Source organism: Oenanthe melanoleuca, chromosome 27 (genome assembly GCF_029582105.1).
Source record: "Oenanthe melanoleuca isolate GR-GAL-2019-014 chromosome 27, OMel1.0, whole genome shotgun sequence".
In the NCBI taxonomy this organism is placed as follows: Eukaryota; Metazoa; Chordata; class Aves; order Passeriformes; family Muscicapidae; genus Oenanthe; species Oenanthe melanoleuca.
The window spans coordinates 4,419,300-4,437,225 of record NC_079360.1 but is presented as its reverse complement, the minus strand read 5'-3'; the positions used below and the strand labels follow the sequence as shown (position 1 = coordinate 4,437,225).

At 56.9% G+C, this 17,926-nt stretch overlaps 2 protein-coding genes across 3 annotated transcripts in view; one reads left to right on the top strand and one right to left on the bottom strand.

Moving 5' to 3' along the window:
- Nucleotides 1–2,638, top strand: part of ARHGAP23 (Rho GTPase activating protein 23) — a 45,578-nt gene extending 42,940 nt beyond the window's left edge. For both annotated transcript variants that reach the window (XM_056512231.1, XM_056512230.1), the window contains exons 24-25: nt 941–972; nt 1,081–2,638. In XM_056512231.1, the coding sequence (XP_056368206.1) occupies nt 941–972; nt 1,081–2,049 (1,001 nt within the window). In that variant the 3' untranslated portion in view covers nt 2,050–2,638. The remainder of the gene's footprint in view (nt 1–940; nt 973–1,080) is intronic.
- A 7,975-nt stretch (nt 2,639–10,613) lies between these two features.
- The window catches only part of SRCIN1 (SRC kinase signaling inhibitor 1), a 73,715-nt gene continuing 66,402 nt past the window's right edge, over nt 10,614–17,926 (bottom strand). Inside the window, exons 19-21 of the mRNA XM_056512255.1 lie at nt 16,287–17,054; nt 14,079–14,216; nt 10,614–11,009 (exon numbers count right to left, since the gene is read on the bottom strand). Of these exons, the coding sequence (XP_056368230.1) occupies nt 10,884–11,009; nt 14,079–14,216; nt 16,287–17,054 (1,032 nt within the window). The 3' untranslated portion in view covers nt 10,614–10,883. The remainder of the gene's footprint in view (nt 11,010–14,078; nt 14,217–16,286; nt 17,055–17,926) is intronic.

The following is a 17,926-nucleotide window of genomic DNA, read 5'->3' as shown; positions in this document are numbered from 1 at the left end:
CGCGGGACCCCGCGCTGCCAAACCTGGAGACCGGGAGCCTTTGACGTGCGACTGATTTCTTCCGTTCTTTCCTTGAACTTCTCTGTGCTGTCCTCTTCCTCCTCCTCCTCCTCTTCCTCCTGCAGCGGATCTCCTCGAGAGCTAGAGCGGGTACAGTCTGATCCCGGGTGCATTGCTCAGCGCTAACCCCTGTGGGGACCACGAGAGAGAGGGAGCAGGGGGGGCACAGAGCAGGGGAGGGAGGGGACGCTGCCCTGCCTGGCACTGTCCCCCAGGGCCCCCAACACCAGCCGGGGACCCCCAAATCCTTTTCACTCCGCTTCTCCCACGTGCTTGGCCGGTGGCATCTCGCCGCAGGGATGGGTGTGGGGTGCCCCAGATCCTTCAGATTCTGGGGTGTGGGGTCCCCAAAGCGCAGGGCAGGGTCAGCACCCCCTTTCTGCCTCCCCCTCTCTCGTTGTCAGCTGCTAACCCCGTCCCGGGCATGCGGGGCGGGAGAGGGGTCTGTGTCCTGTGCTTGTCCTTCACACGGTGGCAGCAGGGCCAGGGCTGCCTGTGTCCCCTCTGTGTCCCCTCCTCTTCACCCCGTAACCCCCGGCCTGTCCCAGACCCCGCTCCGAGGCTGGGTGTGGCACGGAGCCACCTGTCCCTGTCCCCTCTGTGCCCTGCGGGAGGGTGGGGGTCCCACCTCGGGGGTCCTGGCTGTGTGTCCTGGCTGTGTGTGTGTGTGTCCCTTGTCCCCACTCGAGCAATGCCAGGGACCCCCCCCCTCCCCCTCTGTGACCCTCCTGTGACACCAGCCGGTGTCACAGCCCCGGCATGTCCCCGTCCCGATTTGGGGGAACGGAGCAGCACCCCCAGCACCCCCAGACCCCTCCCCAGCACATTCCCACCGCCGGGACCCCTCTAACCCCCCCTCTCTCCCCTTTTTGCTTTCCAGGCTCGGCCCGCAGCGGCTCCGCCAAACCCAAGGTGAGAGGGGCGGCGGAGCGGGGCTGGCAGGGCGGGGACACGGGGACACCCAGCGCGTCCCTGCCCGTGTCACCGCCACCCCTGACCCCGCTGTCCCCGCGCTCGCAGGGCACGTGGCCGTCGCGCAAAGCTCCGCCGCACCGCGAGCTCCTCGCCATCCCCTTCGTCTCGGCCGCCGCCCGCAAGAGGAAGAAGAGGAGAGAGGCCGAAGGCGTTGGGAGCAGCACCGACGACGACGCGGAGCGCAGGGACAGCCCGGGCCGGCAGCAGCAGCGGGAGGTGACACCGGGAAAAGCCCCCCGGGCCACCAGCAGCAGCGAGCCCGCGGCCCCCGGGGTGCAGCGGGAATGTCCCGCAGGCTCCGAACCGGCTCCGGACGCGCGATCCATCGTGTCCGGCTACTCCACGCTGTCCACCATGGACCGCAGCCTGTGCTCCGAGGTGCCCTCGGTGGCCGGGAGCCGCGGCGAGGAGGCGGATGACGAGCGCAGCGAGCTCAGCCACATGGAGACGGACACGGAGAGCCGCGAGGCCGGGCTGAGGACGGCGACGGCGACAGGCGACCGCGACAAGTCACCGCTGAGCCGCCCGTCCTTCAGCTCGCGCCGCCTGATCCAGTGCGACACGCTGGCCCGCAGGAAACTGGGGAGGGCGCGGGCGGCCGGCGACACCAGCGGCGACGAGCAGAGCTGGGTGGCCCCGGGGCAAACCCGGCAGCACCTGCGGGGCTCGGTCGGTGACATGAGGGACGTGGCGGGGGACACGCTGGGGGACAAGGGGGTCCGCCTGCGCCGCGCGCACTCCCCCGAGACCCGGCGCAAGAAGAGCAGCTGGCGCCGGCACACGGTGGTGGTGCCCGGCGGCCTCAAGGACCTCAACTTCAACGAGTGGAAGGAGCCGCGGCGCCTCGAGGCGACACCGCGACCCTGTCGCGATAAAGACTCGGGGCTCAGCAGCCTGGAGTCCACCAAAGCCCGGCCCGCGGGTCCCGGCCCGGCTGCTCCCGGCCAGGGCGCGGCCACCAAGAGCCCCCCCGGTAGCCCCGGGCCCGCCCTGCGCTTCCCGCAGTGTCGCTGAGCCCCCGGGCAGGGTGTAATTTAAGGACTGTCCCTTGTCCCCGTATTTAATTGTGCTCTGGACGAGCTGCTGGTAATTATTTAACAGGTCCCGGTGGCCGGGTTTGGGGACAAAGCCACCTCGTCCCGCCGCGCTTTGGGGACCAGCGGTGGTGGCGCCGCACGGCGCCCCAGCCCCCGGGCAGTGCCAGGAGGGGCGTGGGGGCTGGCGGGGGCTGTCCCCAGTGTGGCACTGCTGTCCCCAGTGTGGCACTGCTGTCCCCAATGTGGCAGTGCAGTCCTTAGTGGTGGCACTGCTGTCCCCAATGTGGCACTGCAGTCCTTAGTGGTGGCACTGCTGTCCCCAGTGTGGCACTGCTGTCCCCTCTGGTGTCACTGCTGTCCCCAGGGATGGCACTGCTGTCCCCTCTGGTGGCATTACTGTCTCCAGCGGTGTCACTGCTGTCCCCTCTGGTGTCACTGCTGTCCCCAGTGTGGCACTGCTGTCCCCTCTGGTGTCACTGCTGTCCCCAGCCGCGGCGGAGCGAAGTGCGGGCACTTCCTTGGGAGCTGCGGCTGCTCCGGTCGGGGACCTGGCCCGGCTTGGGGACCCTGGGTGTGACTGTCCCCTGCCCTGGGGATCTCAGTGTGACTGTCCCCTGCCTTGGGGACCCTGGGGATCTCAGTGTGACTGTCCCCTGCCCTGGGGATCTCAGTGTGACTGTCCCCTGCCCTGGGGATCTCAGTGTGACTGTCCCCTGCCCTGGGGATCTCAGTGTGACTGTCCCCTGCCCTGGGGACCTCGGGGATCACAGTGAGAGACCCCTTCCCTGGGGATCTCGGGGTCAGAGACCCCTTCCCTGAGGGACATTGGGGACATCAGGGTCACAGATCCTTGCTCTGGGGGGACCTTGGGGACATCAGGGTCACAATCTCCTGCCCTGGGCGACCTTGGGGACATCAGCGTCACAGTCCCCTGCCCTGAGGGACCCTGGTGACATCGATCAGAGACCCCTGCCCTGCGGATCTCGGGGTCAGAGACCCCTGCCCTGGGCGACCTTGGGGACATCAGGGTCACAGACCCTTGCTCTGGGGGGACATTGGGGACATCGGGGTCACAGACCCCTTCCCTGGGGACACTGGGGACATCAGGGTCACAGACCTTGCTCTGAGGGGACACTGGGGACATCAGGGTCACAGTCTCCTGCCCTGGGGACCCTCCGTGTCCTGAGCACCTTGGGGACCCCCTGGCACAGCCCCCGCCGTGTGTTGGGGTCCCTTGGGGACATCAGCGCTGTCACCCTGACCTGAGGAGGGGCTGGCACTGAAGCGGGGACACCCCGCGGCCATGGGGAGGTGACACCGCCATCCTCCACCGCTGCCACCACCCCGCGACATCCGGGAGTGTCGCTGTCCCCTCCCTGTCCCCTCCCTGTCCCCCAGGCCAGAAGCACTTTAGGAAGGGGGCGTGGGGACCCCCAGCCACTCTGGGGACACAAGTGCCACCACCTCGGTGTCACCTCGTGTCGCACACCCCGTCACCGTCTCTCCGTGTCGTTCTCATGACGTTATGCAAATATTTGCTGTAAAGTCGTTTGTTTTCCTTTTATTTCGATTTTTTTTTTTGGGTTTTTTTTGGTCCGTTTCCCCCTGTAAATATCGTCTCTGTCCCTGTAACATATCCCAAAGGATTTATAAGGAATTTTTTTAAGAAGTTTTGCTCAGTGGAAAGGCCAGCCCCGAGCAGTGGTGACTTTTTAAAACCCATCCTGCATGTCCCCACAAAAAAAAAATAAAAATAATAAAAAAAATCCCTTCCCATTCCCGGCGTGTTGGCCCCGTCGGGATCAGCAAAATTGCAAAAAAAATAAAAAAATCCCATATCAACCCCAAAAAAATCCCTTCTGCTTTGGCCCCCCAGTCCTGGTCTATATATTGGAAATAAAAATGGTTATTCAATGTTTTGCTGGTATTAATTCTATTTTTTTTTTTTTTTTTTTTTGGTATTCCAAGATTTCTCCATGGGAAGAAAAATCTCATTTTTCTCTGAGCGTTTGGGGAGGAAATACCAGAATTTGGGATGCGCCACCCCCATCCAAATTCTCAAATTTTTTTTAGGGTGTGATGAAGAAAAAGCGAGGAAAAAAGCGAGAAAAAAGAGACGAGGAAAAAAAAAAAAAAAAAGATAATTTTATTAAAGCCAGACACTCTGATAGAAAAGAAAAATTATAAAGGGAAAAAGGAAAAGAATAAAAAGCAACCCTTTTGTCACGGGAATTACGACGGTCACACACAACTACCCATGGCATCCACGGCGACACGGGGGACACGGCGGGGGGTGGCACGGGGTGGGGGAGGGGCGGGTCCCCTCCCTCCCCTCCCCCGCTTTTCCCCTGCGCGAGGCTTTTTTTTTTTTTTTTTTTACATTTTTCCTTCCCCCCCCCTTTTTTTTTCCTTTTTTTTTTACATTTTTCTTAATTTTTTCCTCTTTTTTTAAAACATTTTTCTTCCTTTTTTCCATTTTTTAGACATTTTTCTTCGTTTTCCCCTTTTTTTTTTACATTTTTCTTCGTTTTTCCCTTTTTTAAAACACATTTCTTCTTTTTCCCCCTTTTTCTTTTTTTTTTTTTTATTTTCCTCCGTTTTCAACTCTTTCTTTCCTTTTTTATCATTTTTTTCTTTTGTCCGTTTTATTTTTAAAACAGTCCACGAAAAATTTCATGCGGAAGAGAGAGAGAGACACACGACGGCGTAGAAACCCCAAAACACCCTCTGAAGAGAACCAGAAATTCGCAGTTTTTCCTTTTTTTTTTTGCTGTTTTTTCACTTTTTCTTCTCAGTTTTTTTTTTTGTCCTTTTCAGAGTCGCAGCTTTATTTTATTTTATTTTTTTTTTGCTTTTCTTGGTTTGTTTTAAAACAACATCCAGACGAGTAAAGCGGGGAGCGCATGCAGCGGCACATGCACGATGCAGGCAGCGCTTGGATTTTGGGGTGTTTTTCTCATTTTTACACATTTTCCTATTTTTTTTTTTTTTTTTTTTTTTATTTATTTTTTTTTTCTGAACCAGAACTGAGCTGTTTTAATTTTTTTTTTTTTTGGTGTTTTCTTGCTTCAGCGAGGGATTTGCACGATGCCATGAAGGGGACGGACGCACGCGGGGACACCAGCGGGGACAAGGGGACATTTGGGGGGGGGGGGTTGGGGACAGGTGGGGACCTGCCACCCCTTCACCTGGCGCTGTCACCTCCTCACCCGGCACTGTCACCTCCTCACCCGGCATTGTCACCTCCTCACCCGGTATTGTCACCCCTCACCGGGAGTTGTCACCTCCTCACCCGTCATTGTCACCTCCTCACCTGGTATTGTCACCTCCTCACCCGGTATTGTCACCTCCTCATCCGTCAGTGTCACCTCCTCACCTGGCGTTGTCACCTCCTCACCCGGTATTGTCACCTCCACATTGTCAGCCCCTCACCCGGTATTGTCACCTCCTCACCTGGCGTTGTCACCTCCCCACCTGGCGTTGTCACCCCCTCACCTGGTATTGTCACCTCACCACCTGGCGTTGTCACCTCCCCACCTGGCGTTGTCACCTCCTCACCCGGTATTGTCACCCCCTCACCCGGTATTGTCACCTCCCCACCTGGCGTTGTCACCTCCTCACCCGGTATTGTCACCCCCTCACCCGGCACTGTCACCCCCTCACCCGGTATTGTCACCTCCTCACCTGGCGTTGTCACCCCCTCATCTGGCGCTGTCACCTCCTCGCTCGTCACTGTCACCCCCCCTGAGCGACACCGAGCTGGGAGCTTGGGGACCGTCCCCAAAAATGTGTGACAGCTTGGGGACATCGGGGTGAGGACATCGAGATGGGGACATCGGGGTGGGGACACTGGGGTGGGGACAAGCCCCGCCCATTACATTTTTGGGGGTGTCCCCAAGGAGGGTGGCAATTGTCACCCCCTATGTAATTTTTGGGGGTGTCACCAAGAGGGTGGCACTTGTCACCCCCCCATATGGGTGTCCACAAAGAGGGTGGCACTTGTCACCTCCCTATATGGGTGTCCCCAAAGAGGGTGGCAATTGCCACCTCCCAATGTCATTTTTGGGGGTGTCACCAAGGAGAATGACACTTGTCACCCCCCTATATGTGTGTCACCAAGGAGGATGGCAATTGCCACCCCCCCATGTAATTTTGTGGGTGTCACCAAGAGGGTGGCAATTGTCACCCCCCCATGTGAGTGTCCCCAAGGAGAATGACAATTGTCATACCCTCATGACAGTGTTGGGGGTGTCCCCATCGGGTGACAGTTGTCACTTCCCCCATCTCATTTTTGGGGGTGTCCTCAAGTAGGGTGGCAATTGTCACCTCTCTATGTCATTTCTGGGGGTGTCACCAAGAGGGTGGCAATTGTCACCTCTCTATGTCATTTCTGGGGGTGTCACCATGGAGGATGGCAATTGTCACCCCCCGTGTGTTTATCCCCAAAAAGAGTGGCAGTTGTCACCATCCACGTCATTTTTGGGGGTGTCCCCAAGGGGTGACAGTTGTCACTCCCCCTATGTAATTTTTAGGGGTGTCACCAAGAGGGTGACACTTGTCACCCCCCTATATGTGTGTCCCCCAAGTAGGGTGGCAATTGTCACCTCTCTATGCCATTTTTGGGGGTGTCACCATAAGGGCGGCACTTGTCACCCCCCCATGTGAGTATCCCCAGGGAGAATGACAATTGTCACACCCTCATGACATTTTTGGGGGTGTCACCAAGAGGGTGGCACTTGTCACCCCACCATGTTAGTTTTGAGGGTGTCACCACAAGGGTGGCACTTGTCACCTCCCTGTATGGGTGTCCCCAAAGAGGGTGGCAATTGTCACCCCTCTATGCCATTTTTGGGGGTGTCACCACAAGGGTGGCAGTTGTCACCTCTCTATGTCATTTTTGGGGGTGTCCCTATTGGACGACAGTTGTCACTCCCCCCATGTCATTTCTGGGGGTGTCACCATCGAGGCGACAATTGTCACCTCCTTCATGACATTTTGGAGGATGTCCCCGAAGAGGATGGCACTTGTCACCCCCTATGTAATTTTGGGGGGTGTCACCAAGAGGATGGCACTTGTCACCCCCCCATATGGGTGTCCCCAAAGAGAGTGGCAATTGTCACCATCCCATGACATTTTTGGGGGTGTCACCAAGGAGGGTGGCAATTGTCACCCCACCACGTCATTTTTGGGCATGTCACCATGGAGGGTGGCACTTGTCACTCTCATGAGGGTGTCCCCAAGGGGGTGGCACTGTCACCTCCACACCCACTGTACTGCACACTCCTGGGGTGCCACAAAGTGCCACAAAGTGCCACGAGGTGACACCAAGTGCCACAAGGTGATACCAAGTGACACAAAGTGACACAGAGTGACACAAGATGACATGAGGTGACAGTAAGTGCTACAAGGTGACACAGAGTGACACCACGTGACACAAAGTGACACCAAGTGCCATAAGGTGACACAAGGTGACACAAAGTGCCACAAGGTGACATGAGGTGACACCAGGTGACACAAGGTGACAGTAGGTGCCACAAGGTGCCACAAAGTGACACCAAGTGACACAAAGTGCCACAGGGTGACACAGAGTGACACGAGGTGACACGAGGTGACATGAGGTGACACAAAGTGACACCAAGTGACACAAAGTGACACGAGGTGACACAAGGTGACATGAGGTGACACAGAGTGACACCAAGTGACACAAAGTGCCACAAGGTGACACCAAGTGACACAGAGTGACACAAGGTGCCAGAAGGTGCCACAAGGTGACACGAGGTGACACGAGGTGACATGAGGTGACACCAAGTGCCACAAGGTGACACCAGGTGACACAAGGTGCCACAAAGTGACACCAAGTGACACAAAGTGCCACAGGGTGACACAGAGTGACACGAGGTGACACGAGGTGACATGAGGTGACACAAAGTGACACCAAGTGACACAAAGTGACACGAGGTGACACAAGGTGACATGAGGTGACACAGAGTGACACCAAGTGACACAAAGTGCCACAAGGTGACACCAAGTGACACCAAGTGACACCAAGTGACACAGAGTGACACAAGGCGCCAGAAGGTGCCACAAGGTGACACGAGGTGACACGAGGTGACATGAGGTGACACAAAGTGCCACAAGGTGACACAGAGCAACACCAAGTGACACAGAGTGACACAAGGTGCCACAAGGTGACACAGAGTGACACGAGGTGACACAGAGTGACACAAGGTGCCACAAGGTGCCACAAAGTGATACAAGGTGCCACAAGGTGCCACGAGGTGACATGAGGTGACACCAGGTGACAAGAGGTGACAGGAGGTGACACCAAGTGCCACAAGGTGACCCCAGTGTCCCCTGGGCCGGGGGAGGGGACAGCGCCAGGTGCCACCCCCGGCCTCACTTTGGTACCGAGAACAGAAATCATCAATCCCAACAACAGCAACAACAACAACAACAACAACAACAATCATTAAAAACGAAATTAATTAATTAACACCCGGTGGCTGCTCCTGCTGCTGGCGGGGGATGGGCGCCGTGTCCCCAAGGCCACCAGGATTTGGGGACAAGGAAAGGACAGCAAAGCCGAAACCTCAGCAGGGATTTCAAATCCACCCCCTCCATCAAACCGTGATTTATTTATTTCTCTTCTTTTTTCCTTTTTTTTTTTTTGTCTTTTTTAATTTCTTTTTTTTCCCCTCTTTAAATATTTATATATAGATTTATATTACGTATATTATATATATATAATATGTAAATATAATTTTTTAAAACAATATAAAATGTTAAGACACTTCACTTAAATGTAAAGAGTTGCTTTTTTTGCAATCCAAAGAAATTGCATCATGATTATTTTTTTTTTCCTTTTTTTTTTTTTTTTTCCTCTCTTGCTTTTTTTTGGTCTTTTTTTTTTTTTTCCCGTTTTTGGTTTTTTGTTCTTTTTTTCTCTTTGTTATTCAAAAAAAGGCTCTCGTTTCTTCTGTACAAAAACGATCGAGATACAAAAAAAAAATTTTTTGAACAAAAAGCAAAATAAAATAAGAACTAGAGGAAGGGGGAAAAGGAAGGAAAAAGGAATTGAGATTTTGAAAAATCTGAAAAGAATCAACCCAAGGAAACAGAGAACGGAAGGAGTGATTGGATCTCGTGTTGCACACGCACACACACACCTGGGCACACCTGGGGTACATATGGGCACAGCTGGGCACAGCTGGAGCACACCTGGATACACCTGGGCACACCTGGAGCACACCTGGATACACCTGGGGTACATATGGGCACAGCTGGGCACAGCTGGAGCACACCTGGGCACACCTGGGGTACATATGGGCACAGCTGTGGCATTTCTGTGCACACCTGGGATGTACCAGGGCACAGCTGGGAACACCTGGGCACACCTGGGCACACCTAGGATGGACCAGGGCACACCTGGGGCCCAGTTGTGGCACATCTGGGCGCACCCAGGATCTACCTGAGCACACCTGGGTACACCTGTGCAAACCTGTGACACACCAGTGCACACCTAGGATGTACCTGGAGCACACCTGGGCACATCCGGGATTTACCTGGAGCACACCTGGGCACACCTGGAGCACACCTAGGATGTACCTGTGCACACCTGGTCACACCCGGTCACACCTGGGCACACCTGGGCACACCTAGGATGTACCTGGAGCACACCTGGGCACACCTGGGCACATCCAGGATGTACCTAGAGCACACCTGGAGCACACCTGGAGCACACCTGGGCACACCTAGTCACACCTGTGCACACCTGTGCACACCTGGGCACACCTAGGATGTACCTGGAGCACACCTGGAGCACACCTGCGCACACCTGGGCACACCTGCGCACACCTGGGCACACCTGGGCACACCTGGGCACACCTAGGATGTACTTGGAGCACACCTGGAGCACACCTGGGCACACCTGGGCACACCTGGGCACACCTGGAGCACACCTGGGCTGCACTTGGAGCACACCTGGGCGCACCTGGCTCACCCACACCACAGCGAGGTTCCCACTCACGGGGCTCGGTGTCCCCAAGGCGAGGGGACAAAGCCACTCCCGGGCCATCCCCCCCCTTCCCCCCTCCCCAGTTCACACCCTGCGGCACTCCCGGGGACCCCCGGCGGTGACACCGCCCCGCGATGTCCCCGAGCCCTCGGTGCCACCGCGGGGAGCCCTGGCCCGGGCCCGAGCCGTCCTGTCCTCCCGCGGGGAGCTCGGGGGTCGCTCCGGGGGTCGCTCCGGGGGTCGCTCCGGGCGTGGCTTGGGCTCTCGCTGCTTCCCGATTTTCCGCGAGGTTGGAGCTGGAAGCTGCTCCCGGCTGGAGGCTGGTGGGGGGAAGCTCTGAGAGCTCTTAAATAAAATTTCAAAAAATAACAAAGATAAAAATAAAAAAAAAAAAAAAAAAAAAAACACCACGGCGGGGAGGGGGAAGAGGAAAAAAAGGGAGGGGGGGGGACCAAACCAACAGCGATCCAAAGGGGAAGAAAAAAAAGGAGAAAAGAAGGAAAAAAAGAGAGAGAGAGAAACAGAAAGTGGCTGGTTGGCCATGGCGGAGCGGGAGGGCGCAGGCGAGAGACACAAAAAGTTCTTTTGGCGAAGCGGAGGCGACAAAAAAAACCCAAAAAAACGGAAAAAAACATGGATCGAACAGAATAAAAAAAAAAAAAAAAAAAAAAAAAAAAAAAAAAAAAAAAAAGGAGGGGACACAGGTGGCGGATTCCCTCCAGAGCGCCTCAAGAAGGAGCCAAAGTCGCAGGGAGGAAGAGGAGCCCGAGGAAGAGGAGGAGCAGCCCCGGGCGGGCTCAGAATGAGATGGAGGAGTTCCTGGCCCCAAAGGAAGTCAATACGGGGATGGAGGTTCTGCCAGCTGCGGGTTTTTCCGAGACCGTGGGGGAGGTCTCGCTGGCCTCTTTAGATGGTCTAGTGGCCTGGAAAGAAAAGCAAGATTCAAGGAGGACGAGGAGGAGGAGAAAGGGGTGGAAAGTAAAAAAAAAACAAAACAAAACAAAACAAAAACAAAATAACAACAAAAAAAAAAAAAACTAAAATAAAGCTTAAAAAAGGCAAAATAAAGGGAAAAAAAATAAAAAATAACAAAAACAGTACGGAACAAAAAACCCAAAAAACAACCGAGAGCCAGAGGGGAGCTGGTTCAGAAGCAGCACTGAGTCAGGCCTGAGGTCAAGCAGCTGGAAAAGGGCACAAAGAGCGCGACAAGAGCGGGTCCCACGTGTCACTGCACGGGCAGGGGACACCCCCGAGAGGAGAGCACGGACGGACGGACAGACGGACACGCACAGGCACAGAGGGGACACGGGGGGAGGCACAGGGGGGACAAGAAGGGCAGCGTTAGAGCGGTGGCACCGGAATGAGGGGGCGGTGCCCACCCTGTCCCTGTCCCCACCGTGCCAGGGGAGGGGTCACCAGCGGCGCGGGCGGGGGAATGGTGACCAAAATCCCGCCGGGAATGGTTCCCAAAATCCCGCCGGGAATGGTGCCCGAAATCCCAACGGGAATGGTGACCAAAATCCCGCCGGGAATGGTTCCCAAAATCCCGCCGGGAATGGTTCCCAAAATCCCACCGGGAATGGTGCCCGAAATCCCGCCGGGAATGGTTCCCAAAATCCCGCCGGGAATGGTTCCCAAAATCCCACCGGGAATGGTGCCCGAAATCCCAACGGGAATGGTTCCTAAAATCCCACTGGGAATGGTGCCCAAAATCCCGCCGGGAATGGTGACCAAAATCCGGCCGGGAATGGCGCCCGAAATCCCACTGGGAATGGTTCCCAAAATCCCGCCGGGAATGGTGACCAAAATCCCGACGGGAATGGTTCCCAAAATCCCACCGGGAATGATTCCCAAAATCCCGCCGGGAATGGTTCCCAAAATCCCACCGGGAATGGTGCCGAAAATCCCACCGGGAATGGTGCCCGAAATCCCGCCGGGAATGGTGCCCAAAATCCCACAGGGAATGATTCCCAAAATCCGGCCGGGAATGGTTCCCAAAATCCCACAGGGAATGATTCCCAAAATCCGGCCGGGAATGCGGGGAGGGGTCCCCGACATCAGGGAGGGGCTGGGCTGATGAGGGAAGGGGGAGGGGACACCTCCGGTTGCTGCGCGGGGACAAAAGTGACACGGAAAATTGGGCCAGGGTGCCGGGGGACACCGAGGTGGCCTCTGTGGCTTCCAGAACACGGGGCTTGGTGGCCCCGCAGGTATTGGGGGACGCAGAGGGAAATCCCCGCCTCTCCCTGATCCCACAACACCGGAGGGGACATTTAGAGACACCCAGGAAAAACCTCCGGAGATTTTTCCTCTGGAGCAGCCGAGGCGGGTTTGACCCTTCTTGCCCGTTTTGCTCATTCCAATTTGCCCAAATTGCACCAAATCCCCCCCAAAATCCTGCTGGGAGCGGCTGGAAAATCTTTAGGTTCGTCCCACGGGGCTGAGGGATCCACGAGAATGAGCAGAACCGGGTTTATTGCGGGGTTTGGGGGTGGGAAAGGGATCAAAACACAGAGTGGGGGCGCAGGGAGGGGGGTCAAGGTGAACCCCACTCGTGGCGCTCAGGAGTGGGGGAGGGGACGCGAGTGGCCGTGATCCCCTGGCTCGTGGCCCGAATGCGCGGCCAGCACCCGGGTGACAGCAGGGACACGGTGGGGAGAGCCCCGCTGTCCCCTGGGTGCTGGGGATGCTCCACCCCACCCCAAAACACCCCAAAACACCCCAAAAATCTTCAGTTCCAGCTGCTGTGGCCCGCTCGCCCTGTCCCCAAAGTGCCACCACCCCCTGCGACACCCACAAGCTGCTTCAGTGGGACGCGGGTCCCAAAATTTCCCGGGAGGAATCCCTGTCCCCAGAGCTCACGTGGCGCTGCCACCCTCGTCACCATCAGGAGGTGGCACTGTCCCCCCGGGGCGAGGGGACAACCCCGTCAGGGCAGTGATGTCACCGAGCTCTTGGGGACAAAGGGCTGCGAGCCTGTGACCAAATCGTGTCCCTGTCCCCAACCCCCAGAGGGTGACAAGAGCCTTTCCTGCCCCTCGACAACCGCGTCCCTTTGTCCCCAACCCCGCCGGGCTCAGCCAAAAATAAAGAATGCACCAAGGAAGAGAAAACCCAGTCCCAAAAATCCCCCCAAAAATCCCCCCAAAAACACCCCCAAACTCTTCCCCTCCTGGATTTTGGGGCAGTGCAAAAAATCAGATCCCTCCAAACTCTTCCCCTCCTGGATTTTGGGGAATTGAAGGAAATGGGATCCCCCAAAATCCTTCCCTTTCCACCAGATACTCCTAGATTTTGGGGCAGAGCAGGAAATGGGATCACTTCAAACTCTTCCCCTCCTGGATTTTGGGAATTACAGGAAATGGGATTACTCCAAATCCTTCCCCTCCTGGATTTTGGGGCAGTGCAAAAAATCAGATCCCTCCAAACCCTTCCCCTCCTGGATTTTGGGGAAGTGCAGGAAATGGGATCCCCCAAAACCCTTCCCTTTCCACCAGATACTCCTGGATTTTGGGGCAGCCCAGGAAAATCGGATCCCCCCAAATCCTTCATTTCCACCAGATCCTCCTGGATTTTGGGGTAGTGCAGAAAAATCGGATCCCCCCAAATCCTTCCCCTCCTGGATTTTGGGGCAGTGCAGAAAATCAGATACCCCCAAACCCTTCCCCTCCTGGATTTTGGGGAAATGGAGAAAATCAGATCCTTCCAAACCCTTCCCTTCCTGGATTCTGGGGCAGTGCAAAAAATCAGATCCCCCCCAAACCTTTCCCCTCCTGGATTTTGGGGCAGTGCAGAAAAATCAGATCCCTCCAAACCCTTATCCTCCTGGATTTTGGGGAAAAACAGAAAATCGGATCGCTCTAAAATCACCACCCTGGGCTTGTCCCCGCCTCGGGCCGTGCCCGGGGGCGCTGCCAGGACTTCGGGCACCCCAAAAATCACCACCCTGGGCGCGTCCCCGCCCCGGGCGGGTTTTAGGGGCGCAGTACCTGCTGCTGGCCCTGGATCCGCATGTACTCCATGCGCTGCTTGATGTGCTTGCCCTTGTCGGGGCTGCCCTGCTGGCCCTGCTTCAGCCGCGACGCCGGGTTCACCACCTTCATGGCCGGGATGGAGACGCCACCGCTCTGCGGGGTACAAAAAATCCGCCAGGAAAGGGTTAAAATGGCGTGTTGGAGCCCCCTCTGCCCGGAGCTGTGCCACGCCAGCGCTGCGGTGACAATGCCAGGTGAGGATGAGGTCACCGAGCGAGCTCCGAACCGGGTGGGGACTTACCGGGAGCCACCCCAGAGGGAGTTTAGGGCAGACACGGCAAAAAAAAAACCAAAAACCGGGACACGGAGGGCGGGATGGGAAACCCCGAGAGAGGGAAAGAGGCGGCGGCAGAAGCAGATTCCAGGTGGGAACGGCGGCAGTGGGAATACAGAGGAGTTTATTTCCAGATGTGCACAGATGTGGATACAGAGAATCGGTGAGGGCGGTGCCACACACCCCGCGTGTCACCTCCCCTGTTGGGGACACCCCACCTGCCTGTCGTGCTCCCAGGTTGGGGAATCAGGTGAATCCCTTGGGATTCCCGCATCCCGCAGAGCGAGAAAATCAGAAAATCATGGAAAATCAGCTGGGAAAGACCCAGGAGGGTCATCAGAATTCCTGGAGAATCCCACACCCGCAGCATTCCCGGCACTGGGAATCGCCCCAAGCAGCACAGAATCCTCAGAAGGTGACACCAGCCCTGCTCAGGTTTAGGGTTGAACCATCCTGCCTAACCCTGAGCCTGGCTTTGCAGCCATAAATCCATCCTGCAGCTCCACTTCCCATAAAAAAAAAAAAAAAACAAAAAAAAACCACAAAACCTCAAAAATCCCACAAAACCCCCAAAAAACAACCAAACAAAAAACAAAAAGAAAAAATCCCCAAAAAAACAAAAAAATCCCAAACAAACAAACAAACAACCCCAAAAACAAAACAAAACAAAAAAAAAAACCAAAAATAAACAAAAAAAACAGCGGGAAAATTTGAAAATTGCAACGAGAGGCCCCCAAGGAGGGAGAGAACGGCTCCAAATGGAAAATGAGATTTATTTCCCAGCTGTTAATAAAGGAGCAGGTTGATGTCGCAGCAGAGCTCAGGGCATTTTTCTCCCCTCCCTGTTTTTTTTTTTTTTCCCAGATTTTCAGCTGGATTCCAGCAGAAAGCAATTTGGGATGGCTTCAGGGAGCTCGGGCTGTGGTTTAATTAGGAGAAACATCTGCCAGGCTCTGGCTGCCGCTCGTTAGGAGAGGGATTTATGCAAAATGCTGAAACTGGGAGCGGTGCGTGGGCACCCAGGGCTGGCTGAGCCCGTGGGGAGCTCGTGGACCCCGTGGGATGATCCTGGAGCCTTTGGGATTCTCCTGGACCCTTTGGGATGCTCTTGGACCCCTTAGGATCCTTGTGGACCCTGTGGGATGTTTCTGGATCCCATGGGATGCTCGTGGATTCCTTGGGATGCTCATGGACCCTTTGGGATGCTCTTGGACCCTGTGGGATGTTCCTGGATCCCATGGGATTCTCCTGGACCCCTTGGGATCCTTGTGGACCTTGTGGGATTCTCCTGGACCCTTTGGGATGCTCCTGGACCCCGTGGGATGCTCTTGGACCCCGTGGGATGCTCGTGGACCCTTTGGGATGCTCTTGGGTCCCATGGGATGCTCATGGACCCTTTGGGATGCTCTTGGACCCTGTGGGATGTTCCTGGATCCCATGGGATGATCCTGGACCCTTTGGGATCCTTGTGGACCCTGTGGGATTCTCCTGGACCCTTTGTGATTCTCTTGGATCCCATGGGATGATCCTGGACCCTTTGGGATTCTCTTGGATCCCGTGAGATGCTCCTGGACCCCTTGGGATGCCCATCCCGGACCTGCTGCTCCAAAAACCCGCCAGGGGTGGAAGAATCCCCCTCACCCCGGGTCTAATTCCAGGACGGGACCAGCCAGCGGCAGCCAGCTCCATCTCCCTTCCCGCTGCCAGCTCCTGCCTCGCTCACTCCTGCCCTTCCCAAAAACCCCGCAGGAGCCGGGGAGAAGAGGAAGATCCGTTTCCACACCTCGGCTCTGCCCGGAGGAGGAGTCACAGAGAGGGAGCAGGCGGAGGAAGAGACACCAGAGCGAATCCAGGGCAGAGCAGGGCGCGGGGGAGAAGAGAAAATGAACCTGGCGAGCGCCGGGGGGCAGCTGCGGCTTGGGGAGCAGCGCTGGCTTGGTCCTGCTCGGAACCGGACTCCCGGCAGCGCCGTCCTTGGCCCGGCTCAGGTCCAGCGCGGTGTCACCGTGCCCGAGGTCCCCAGAGCTTCTCCCGACCTCCTCGGATCCCGGCGAGTCCTTGGAGAGCACGAATTCCACGGCGGGGTGGCTGCTGATCTCGCTGATGGTCATTTCCAGCTCGCGGATGGTTTCCTCCAGGCTGTCCAGTCTCTGGTAGGTGTCCTCATAAATCTCTTTTTTACCCGGAGCCGCGTGGCGCTCGGGGGACACGCGGGGCGTGCAGAGTCCCTCTGTCACCTCCCCGGCAGCTGGAGATCCTCCGTCCCATCCCTGGGGTGCCGTGGAGTGTCCAGGAACGAGCCCGGCTCCTTTTTGGGGATCCCCATCGGGAATTTCGGGGACGATCCCGGCACCCTCACCTTCCCCGCGGCTCTGAGGAGGCTGCGAGGCCACGGAAATTTGGGGACAAATGTTGTCGCTGCCTCCTTGTCCCCCCGTTTTATCCCGCGGGAAAGGCGGAGCCGCCGAAGGAAACTCCCGGGATGCGCTGCCGGGGGCCGGGCGCGGGGCTGGAGGGGATTTTGGGGAGCTGCTTGTCCCCTCGGGTGGCAGCCACAGCTCCGGCTCGGCTTCGGGGGACGGGGGCTCCGACACCCACTCGGTGAGCACGATCTGGGGCAGGGAGAACGCCCGGCTGGCCGGGGCTGCCAGCGGCTCCTGGGTAGAGAATTCACACGTTACAGGGGCCAGGAGGGTTTGCCTGGGGAGGCACCACGGGGTGCTGCAAAGTTTTGGGGTCCCCCCCCCCGCACCGTGTTGGTGCTGCCGGGAACGGCAGAGCTGCAGGAGGGAGTTTGGGAAGGGAGGGGGGCTCTTGTTGATCCCATCAATCCCATCGGGATTTTGAGCATGGAGAGGGAATGGAGAGAGACTCAGCTCCTTCTTCCAGCCCTACATCCCACAGGAACGTGGACAGGGACTGGAAAGGGATGCTCAGCTCCCTCCTCCCCATCCCATAAATCCCACCTGGATTCACGGCATGGACAGGGACTGGAAAGGGATCCTCAGCTCCCTCCTCCAGCCCTGACATCCCACAGGAGCTCGGGAAAGGATTGGAGAGGGGGGCTCAACTCCCTCCTCCCCATCCCATAAATCCCACTGGGATCTTGAGCACGGACAGGGGATGGAGGGGAATGTTCAGCTCCCTCCTCCAGCCCTGACATCCCACAGGAGCTCGGGAAAGGATTGGAGAGTGGGGCTCAGCTCCCTCCTGCCCATCCCATAAATCCCATCGGGATTCACGACATGGACAGGGAATGGAGAGGGGCTCAGCTCCTTCTCCCAGCTCTGACATCCCACAGGAGCTCGGGAAAGGACTGGACAGGGGGGCTCAGCTCCCTCCTCCCCATCCCATAAATCCCACTGGGATCTTGAGCACGGACAGGGGATGGAGGGGAATGTTCAGCTCCCTCCTCCAGCCCTGACATCCCACTGGGATTCACAGCATGGAGAGGGAATGGAGAGAGACTCAGCTCCCTCTTCCAGCCCTACATCCCAGTGGGATCCACAGCGTGGACAGGGGACAGACA